We start from the raw sequence: 9,462 nt of genomic DNA on the forward strand, positions 1-9,462 counted from the left end.
ACAGACTTATTGGGGTCCTCAGACCGCCAATTGGGAACCACTGGTTGATGGCATAAGGTAGCTTTAGGAGAGAATTGTTGTGTATTTTTATTCTTGCATTATATAAAGAACATCTATATTTGATGTATCCCAAAAAGGTATCCTTTGGTATGCCTGGCCGATTTCAAATGAGAGTCTTTGTTCTGACAAGGCCATCTCTTCTACATGAGGTTTAATTTCCGTAATGTACAAAACCTAATTTACACATGTGGGCCATTTCAACATTTCAATATTCAAGTCCTCTCAGCAGGCTGCCATGATTTAGAGAACAATAGTTCTAAGGCATCAAGAACAGGCCTCAGTTAGACAAACACCTTCCGTGTGAATCACAGTGAAATCTGAAGAATTTCTTATCTTGAAAAGCTTTTGAAGTACACACAGCACGATGATTTACATGAACAAAGACAGTCCAGGGCTGAATAATGGTTCAATGTATATTCTTGTCCTAACAGTATGGGGACATAGGAGTCACTGTAGCCTGGTCATTTCCCACACCTTTCTGGCAACATGCAAAGAGAAGAAATGCATGCACAGGCCGCCTGAAAAATGGCCACTTCCCATTCTGACATTGCTCTGCTGGTGACGCCGCAGAGGAAAGCTATCATGCCCATTGGCCTGGTTGTTTCCTTTCCACCACTGCCAAAGCAGCATGGGGAGCACCACAGCACAGTGGGTCTGCCTCCTGTCCATTTAGGTTTTAAAAGAATTGGGCCTTTCACAATGTTTGGGTTTTGTTTCGAACAAGGGTTCATTTTTCACTTGATAAGTTGTCAACTGACCATGTGTCATGCATGCCATACCTCTAAGACCAAAAATACTGTGTCACAGGCTCTGCTTCTGACCAGAACATCTAGACTGAGTAACTTCCCACACCATGTGTGTCCTGCCATTGTGCCTGCCAGTGGTGGCTAAGGCTGCACTCCTAGGTCCACTCACTGGGGATTAAGCCCCACTGAACGCAAAGGGACTTACTTCTGAGTAGACATGGATAGCTTTGCACTGCTAAGTCAAAGCTTAGGGTGGCATTCAATGCTACTCTTACTCAGAAAAGACCCACTGAAGTCAATGAACATGACTTTCTTAAATACAACCTAAGAGGGAAGAATTCAACATTGCACTAAACCAATTTCAACCGCACAAGTATTTTTGCTTGCCCAGCAGAAGAACCTCACCTCTCCTCCCCCTGCACACTGTTCAATGGATTATCCTGACCCCCGCAGGGCTGATTTGATGGAGTTGGCACACAGGGAGAGAGTGGAAAGCCCTACTGCTCTAGGGGGAGCCCTTGCGAGGGCTCCTGCTAGCAAAGCTACTCATTTGAATCTGGTCCTTAGTGTTTAGCCAATAGCATATGTTTGCATTATTTTATTTTCTGTGCCTGGTTCGATGCATGTCAATCTGTGTGGGTACTGGGTACTAAATTTAATTTGGTTTTAGTATCTTGCAGAATGTAGTTTGTTCCAAACGGCATGACAACATCCTGAGATTGTTGTTGCTTCTCACATGCATTGCTTTCCTGCCAAAATATTGCCCTCCACACACCTTTACAAGCTTGAGATTTATTTATTTCTAAAGACAGACAACATGATGGCACACAGTTTTAAAGAGTGGATCCCATATATTTTCATCACTAGGAAACAGTCAAAGAGAAACAAAAAATTATATATGTAAGCGGCACCTAGAGATCTAGCTTCGGTGATCAGAAGCCATTTCTCTCAAAAATAAAAATAAAACGTGCACAATGCAACATTTTAGCTGCCCAGCAATATCCAAGGCAGGACAACAGTGGCAACTGCCCAAAGAACTAGAGAAATATAGGATTTCAAATCAGGCAAAAGCAGGGTGGGGTGGAGAGGAAGTGAATATTATCTCATAGATGGCCAAAATTAGGAAGTGTTTGCTCAAGGCTCAGCAGCTTTCTAAATGGTGAAGAGCCATTTTTAGTCAAACTTTCAGTTTGTCACCATTTAGGGAAGATTGTTCCTCCGCTGCAAAAATGCAAAACTTGGACCAAGGGAAACCAACTTAAGAGTTTTTGGTTCCGTTCAGATATCACTCCAAACCATTGATTGTGCTTACCATAGTTTAGAACTCAAACTGCAGTTCAAGCTTCAAAATGTACAACAAGCAAATCATGATGTAGAAATGCTTGTCTCCTTTTGTTATCCCCCCCCCACACCCCGACACATACACACAGCTTCATAAATTCCTAAGTTCACTCCTGTCTCCATAATGCAGCAAACTCTCTATAGACAGACTGATGACCGTAACTATGGTTTGTAAATATAAATATGCCAGGCCATGGTTTAACAGCCCACTTCAAATCATTGTTTCTGATTCTGGTTGCTGGCAGATCACAAGCCATGGTTTGTCCAGTACTGTAGCCAAGTACATGCTGAGGTGGAGCTTTGAAGCCACCATCTAACACTAATGCTGTTGCTTTTTGCCAGGACAGAGAGGCAGTGAGATTGGGAATGTGTGGCTGCAGCTGAAGCAGTCTGAGATGGGTGGCAGTAGTCCCACTGATGCAACCACATGTCCTCAGCCTCACTGCCAACCCACACCAAACCAAATAAAGCAGTAGCAATACCATCATCAAGAGGATGGTTCTTCCCCACCACACAAGCTGCTACCGAGTTTGTAAATTCAGACATCAAGACAAACCATGGTTAAACTTCATTAAGCATGGCCTGGCATGATGTCTGAATTGTGCCACCATACCTTGAGCCTTGAGCCATCTTTTCATCGCATCAGACTAAGGGCTGATTTCTACAACACATTTCCTTCTCAGAATAAACACCTGCATTCTTTTTCAAAGTATGAATCTGCATGGGCATTATAGCATGTTAACAGGCCTTTGCAGATTCAACCAGCAGCAATTACAGCAACTGGGGAAAGTGCCACTGTGATCACAGGAATTGCTTCCAGCTGTATCCATTATTACCAAATTTATACTTTACAGCTGCCCACGTGGTGGTGCTTTTTGTTTCTGTTTGAGAAGAAAAAAATCCTTTATTTCATAAGCATATTACAATAAATTACAATGCATTTAACAGTTAAATATTAGATTTAGCATATATTAAGAATCTTAGGATGGATTGTATAAATATATAATAAAGTGAATAAAGAAGCCATCATTTTTCATCCAAACCTTTCATGTATTATGAACACCTAATTAACTAAATAAATGCATAAAATGTACACCTTGCCCTGAAATGTGTAATTTTCTCTTCAGATATTGAGTTACCAGATATCATTTGTCCAAAATTGTGTGACAAAATGATTTCTCTGCACATACATCATTCCACATCGTTCAGTTAACTGTGTTGTGTTACAATCCTCTGTCTTGACAAAGGATCCTTAGAAGTATTTACAGCAAATCAGAACCAACCAACTATACTCCACTCTTCTATGGTTGTGTACACACACGTAGCCTTTGAAGTGCACAGGGATTCCACCGCCCACCCCACACAGTGGGCTTTTGTACATTACGGTTCGCAATTGTACAAACCTTCACACAACAAATGTTATCTAAAGTGGCAGTTATCATCTGTGCTATTTGTACAGTGTTAGAAACTCAAATATATAAGCTAGGTGGCAAATGGCTCCTTAAACCAGGGTTATAGTCACCAAAACAGAATGCCTAGTTGTTTTTTAGGGCTAGACAGCTCAAAAGTTGTATTTTTCAATAGGACTTTTTGGTTCCTGAAATTCATTCTGATTGTGTGGATAAAATATAACAGATAGAATTCTACAGGAAATGTTGCTAGTGTTTGAAAATAGTCATGACCCAAGGATTCCCAGGCATGCGCCTCCAGATGGTGGAGACGTCTAGAGACATCCTAGCGCCCAGGGACCGTCACTTCGTCACAAGTGGCTGATACCCAGGTGCAAAATGAGCTTGGTACCTGGCAAATTTTGAGTGCAGGTGGGCACGTTTTCAGACCAGTGCTCAGTAGTGTTCTCTACACCCCTCCTGTCAATTAAGTGTTTCCACAGACCTTTTTTCAAAGAATAAATATTGTTAACCGCCTTTTGAAAGAGAGGGGCTGAACGCTGGTATGATGATATTCAGAAGATATATAAGAGTATAAAGAGACAGCTAGGTTGCTGTCCTGTTTCCTATTTGCTTCTTTCATTCATAGACAAGGTGAGCTTGATGAGGGGGAGGCAGCCCTGCAACAGCAAGTTGGCCTGCCCCAACAGGTGACCTGAGAAAGCGCTCTCTTGTGCACACATGCATGCTGCAAGCACTTGAGAAGCGCATTCTTGGTACAAAACTGTTTATAGCCATTCTGGTAGAATGTGCTTTAGGTTGCCATATAGTGTGGGGCAGGGATGGCATTGTAATGTGCAGCATTACGAAAAGGCACTGGCATCCAGCATTGAATGCACATTATTGTAGTGTGTACACACCCAAATCTTTCATTGGCAAGGTAATGCCTCTGGATTAGAACCATAGACTCTGAGTATCATCTAGTTCAACCACCTGCAGTCCAGGAGGATGCAGCTGCTACATATGGGGACCGAGCCTGCAACCTTGGCGTTATCAGCACCACACTCTAACCAGCCGAGTTAGAGATATCTAATGGTCAGATTTCTCATCAGATGGTGGAAGGAAGTTTTCAGTGCTTTTGTAATCCTAACACCGTTCCCCATCCCATTTCTTTCTCAAGGAGAGATGTCGGTAAAACTTCTGGGGCCAGTCTATGTGTGGGGTACAGGGAAGATGTATTCCTCTTTATGCCCATACAGAGTGGGCAGGTCTTACCCTCTCAATGGGCTGTCCTGCCCACCTGTCAAAGTTAGTCCATGGAAGAGTGAGACAGATAAAGAATCTGGCCCCCTTGGCCAAAAAGATTCCCCACCTCTGAAGTAGGATGACCATGAGAAGTAGTGCTCCAACTGCGAGTGGCAATTGAGGTCCCTCTTGTCAAAACAGGAATGGTAGCCCTTCCTGGTGTTCTGGCATTTTCAGATCTGAGCCAAGTTTCGTGCTTGTGGGCAGCACACTCATTCTGTACTCACAAAGGAGCTCCCCATGGCTGTGCCATGATAACAACTTCAATGAAGGTAATTAAGGTGCCAGAGAAGGAAATGCCGTTAAAGAAGGTGCCCTTTTAAAGAAGGTGTCCAGTGGTGCCACTAACTGAGTTCACCAAGCTTGCTTTGTTGTGCATAGGAGCATCTACAGGGCCCTGACCTAATTAGGCTCACTCTGAGGGAACTAATTGGTTTTTAGAAGAAATGATAATAGGAATGGGTGGGTTGCCTTGTAGGAGATCCTCATGACACACAACGGACCAGGCCTGCCTTAGCACCTGGGATATGGCTTCTGAAACTCTTAGAATCTGCAGTACTTCAAGGGGAGGGGGGACTGTTGTGCTCCCACTGCACTGCTGCACTTGGAGCTGGGTAGATGGATCATATCTCCATGCCTGGTCCAATAGTGAGCTCAGACGAGAGCAAAGAAGATGATAGCCAGAAGCAGGAAAGCTTTGGTGCCTTGATGTGGAGTTTTCTTGTACCATGCTGACCAGAGACAAGATGCTACCCTCACAAGAGACCAGGAAAAGGGGTGCATCTAAATAAAACTGCTATAATTACCCGCTGCGAGAATATTCATGGCAGTGGGGTAGCGTGGGGGGTGCAGGGGGGGCGGCCGCACCGGGCGCAACATCTGGGGTTAGGGCAAATCCACGGGTTAGGGGGGCGCAAATCCATGGGTTAGGGGGCGCAAATTACTTGTCTTGCCCCGGGTGCTGACAACCCACGCTACGCCACTGATTCATGGTACTGTCTTTTATGCAAAGTTGCTTAACTTCAGGTTCAGCATCTCTCTGGGTAGCTAGGAGAGCACCCCCTGCCCACCAAGTTTCTGCTGCACCTGATGCTCAAAGGAATATTCCACATTCACATTTTACACCACATGCCATCCCCATTCTTTTCTAGGTTACCCTGCAGTCAAGCATAAATCTGAAAGAGTATCCTACACATGAAGCCCCGTCCCAGCCTGTCTGGCGACAGAGGGAGACATTCCTCAGAGGAGATCAAGAGACAGCAAATTGGGTGGTGGTGGTGGGAAGAGCAGTAGGTCAGCCTCCCTCCCCCTCCAGATGTTTGGGACCGCAACAAGCTGTACTTGTCCGGGGCTGACGTGAGTTGTAGTCCAAGCCATCTGGAGAGCGCCAGATTGGGGGAGGCTGGAGGGAGGCTAGGAACAGAGACTAAGGGGCTTGAGCAGAGGCTCTGGGGGAGCCCAGACAGCAATTGCACAGGCGCTGCAAGGCAGGCTCAAGGGTCCTGACTCTCTCCTACAGACTTTGTCCGTTCCGTTTCAAGCTGCTTTCTGCGTAAAAGCAGAAAAGAAATGGAAAGAATCGCAAGGCCTTAAGAGGTGCAAGGAGGGAATATCCTGCTTGACTGCAATAAATCCAACCACTCAGCCCCCTTGTTTCCCCCCAGCCTAAACAGCACGTTCCAGTGCTGCATTCTGGTGAATTATTTAGCATCCCCTCCAGCTTTTTACTTCCCTTTGCACCCCCCACCAAAGCAATGGACACCGTCAGGCTGCTGCTGCTGCGGAGGAATGAGGAGCATTCCAGCCAGCATTAAGTAAGTGTGTAATGAGGAGGGGTCTGTGTGTGCGTTAATGATCAGCCCCTGTTCCAGTTGAGCTCCCATTCCCTCCCCTCCCCTCCCCTCCTGCCTTTATTCTGGATAATTCAGAACCTCACATGCAGAGATGAAAGGCACACACAGTGCCTGGGCTGCCATTCCCTTGTCTGTCTCTTCCACCCCGTGTTCAAACCCCTCCCCAATTGATCTCCCCTTTATCTGCCTGGTATTCTGCTTTTGCCATGGATATTGCCTGAGTGGGAAGGGTCTTCCCACTTCCCATGGATCCTCTTTCTTCACCCCTCATTAAACTGTCGAAAGAGGGGGCAGAGGGAGAGATGGGAAAGGACAGCCACCAGGGCTGCAGGCTTGGCTAGAGACAGCAAGCCCCCTCCTGTTGGAAGAGGCGGCAAGGGACACTCAAGACTCCACGGTCCAGATTCCATCCTCCACACCCACCTCCTCTGGCTCCACAGAGCTGTCTCAAAGGTCGCATCCTCAGTTCAAGCCCATTTCTTCCCTCAAAGAATCCTGGGAGCTGTAGTTTGCTAAGGGTGCTGGGAATTGTAGCCCGGGGATATGCAATTTGCAGTTCCCATGATTGTTTGGGGAAAATAAATGTATAGCGTGGGTGCACCCTTATCGTGTCAGATACACTTATGTGATGTGGCCAGTAGTTATACAAGGGGTAGGAAAGGAAACTCTCCTAAAGAGGACTTGACCCTCTCCTCTCACTCGTAAGCTCCCATTTCCAAGGACGGGCCCCCAAAAGGCATCCATCTAGCTCCACAGAAGAGGAGGCCGTTTCCCCAGACAGTCTTACTAGAGCGGACAGAACACGAACACACACACACTGCATGCAGATAAGTGGAGAAAATAAGCAGCCCCCGCCAGCCGGCCCCCAGGAGATTCACACCCGCGTGAACGCGCCAGCACACGCATACACGTCCACGGTGCGTGCTCCCCGTTTCTGGAACCTCGCCGAGCAGCCGGCTCGTGCAGCTAAAGTTAGCCTGGTCCCGGGCATCTCACGCGCTGCAAGGAGGCGCAGCGCAACGGCCGGATCGCGCCCAGCAGGAATCCCGCGCCCCCCCCCCCCCGACCCGCGCTGCTCTAAACCTGACCCGGACCTGCAGGCCACCGGACTCTGGTGCACGTGTGAGAGGCGGGGTGGGTTGACGAGACGTTACACACCCACCCAATGGTTTGGGAGGGGGGCACACTCGCACGGGCGCGCGCCGCAGTTCCCTAACAAAGGCAATCGAGTGATTGTTCCCGGAGACTCCGAAGGGATCTGCGGCGGCTGCCTCAGCCCGACCCAACTCCCTCCCCACGTCCCGACTTCCCCCAGAGGGATCATTGTCTGCCCCCCACCTCGGACCGTCTGAGCGCGTCTCGCAGCGGCACATCCTAAGCGGCGGGGCTCCATTGTGAGGGCGGGAGAGGGGGTGTGGCGGCCGGCACCGGCGGAGCCCCTGCCCGAGAGAGGGGCCACCCCCAGGACCCCCGGGGTCGCAAACGTCTCCCCTTCCGAGGCCCGCGATCCGCCCCGCCCCCCAGCACTTACAGCCTTTCTGCGCTCCTCGGGATGTTCTTGGGGACGCTGCGGAGCCCCAGCCCGTGACAGTCGACGGTGGTGCCGCTGCAGGCGCACGGCGCGGGACAGGCGCTCGCCAGGACCCGGCAAAAGGCCGCCCAGGCCAAGAGGCAGGCTCCCGCCCGCAGCCACACGCCGCCCGACGCCGCTCGCTTCGCGGGAGCCATGCTGCCTGCGCTGGCTAGCGAGGGGCTGCCCCGCACATGATCGCACGGCGCGCTCGCCAGGCGGCGTGGAGAGGCTGCCTTCTGGCGCAGGCGGGCGACCCCGGCTCCTGCTGCTTCCACTTGGCGCCTTCGTCGCCTGTCCGGGTCGCAGGAGGAAGAAGCTCCGGCCGCCCGGGAGGGTGAAGCACGGGAACACGCGCTGCCCTCGCGTCTCGCTGCCTCGCTCTCAAAGACACACATCGGGAGCCCCCGTCTCATCCATCAAGCCCAGACAGCAGGAGCAGCCTTGGCTCCGCCCCCGTCCCCCCTTCAGTCTCCTCACCCGCCTCGGGCGCACAGATCTCTCCCCGCCACCGCCGCCCACCCACCCACCCTCTTCTCCGACAGAGGGCCGGGAGGGGGCGAAACGGGACAAGAAAGGCGCGCACTGTCTGCCCAGGGAGCAGAGAGGAGGCTCCCACATAACGCACTCGCGGAATCACCAGCCAATTGGCAAGACACCTCCGCGCAAGAGAGAGCTATACACGCGCGTGTACACACACGTACGTGTGTATACACACCCACCCAGCGAACCCACCCACGCTCTGAGAGTCTGTCATGGAGAGACGCAGTCACGCGTCCTGTAAAGATGCACACACAGAAAAATTGGCGAAGAGCGTCCGAAAGTAGCAGGACAGACACACAGGCCCAGAGAAGAAGAGTCACCCTCCGTACTCAAGACACACACACAATGGGATTGAGGTGTCCTTTGTGATAAACAGTTTTTTGTTTGTGTGTGATTTCTGCCGATAGGTTGTGTTTTGATGTAAAACTCTTTGAGGTCACAATCCGATCTATACAAGAACACAAAACAAACCATATTGCCTTTTTCCACCATCTCACCCCATCAATGATGAGGCTGCTTATAGGAAAGAAGTACAGGGGTTAATTCAATGGTGTAAAGAAAATAATCTTATGCTTAACACCAAAAAAACCAAAGAACTCATAATTGATTTTAGGCGAAAGAAAAGTGTATTTTTACCATTGCACATAAATGGCGAG

General features: G+C 49.2%; 1 protein-coding gene across 1 annotated transcript in view; it reads right to left on the reverse strand.

Moving 5' to 3' along the window:
- SLIT1 (slit guidance ligand 1) overlaps window positions 1–8,779 on the reverse strand; it is a 124,700-nt gene extending 115,921 nt beyond the window's left edge. Inside the window, exon 1 of the mRNA XM_079977221.1 lies at window positions 8,225–8,779. Coding sequence (XP_079833347.1) covers window positions 8,225–8,679 — 455 coding nt within the window. The 5' untranslated portion in view covers window positions 8,680–8,779. The remainder of the gene's footprint in view (window positions 1–8,224) is intronic.
- Between the last annotated feature and the right edge of the window lie 683 nt (window positions 8,780–9,462).

The sequence above is a fragment of the Podarcis cretensis genome, assembly GCF_951804945.1.
Source record: "Podarcis cretensis genome assembly, chromosome: 5".
Lineage (NCBI taxonomy): Eukaryota > Metazoa > Chordata > Lepidosauria > Squamata > Lacertidae > Podarcis > Podarcis cretensis.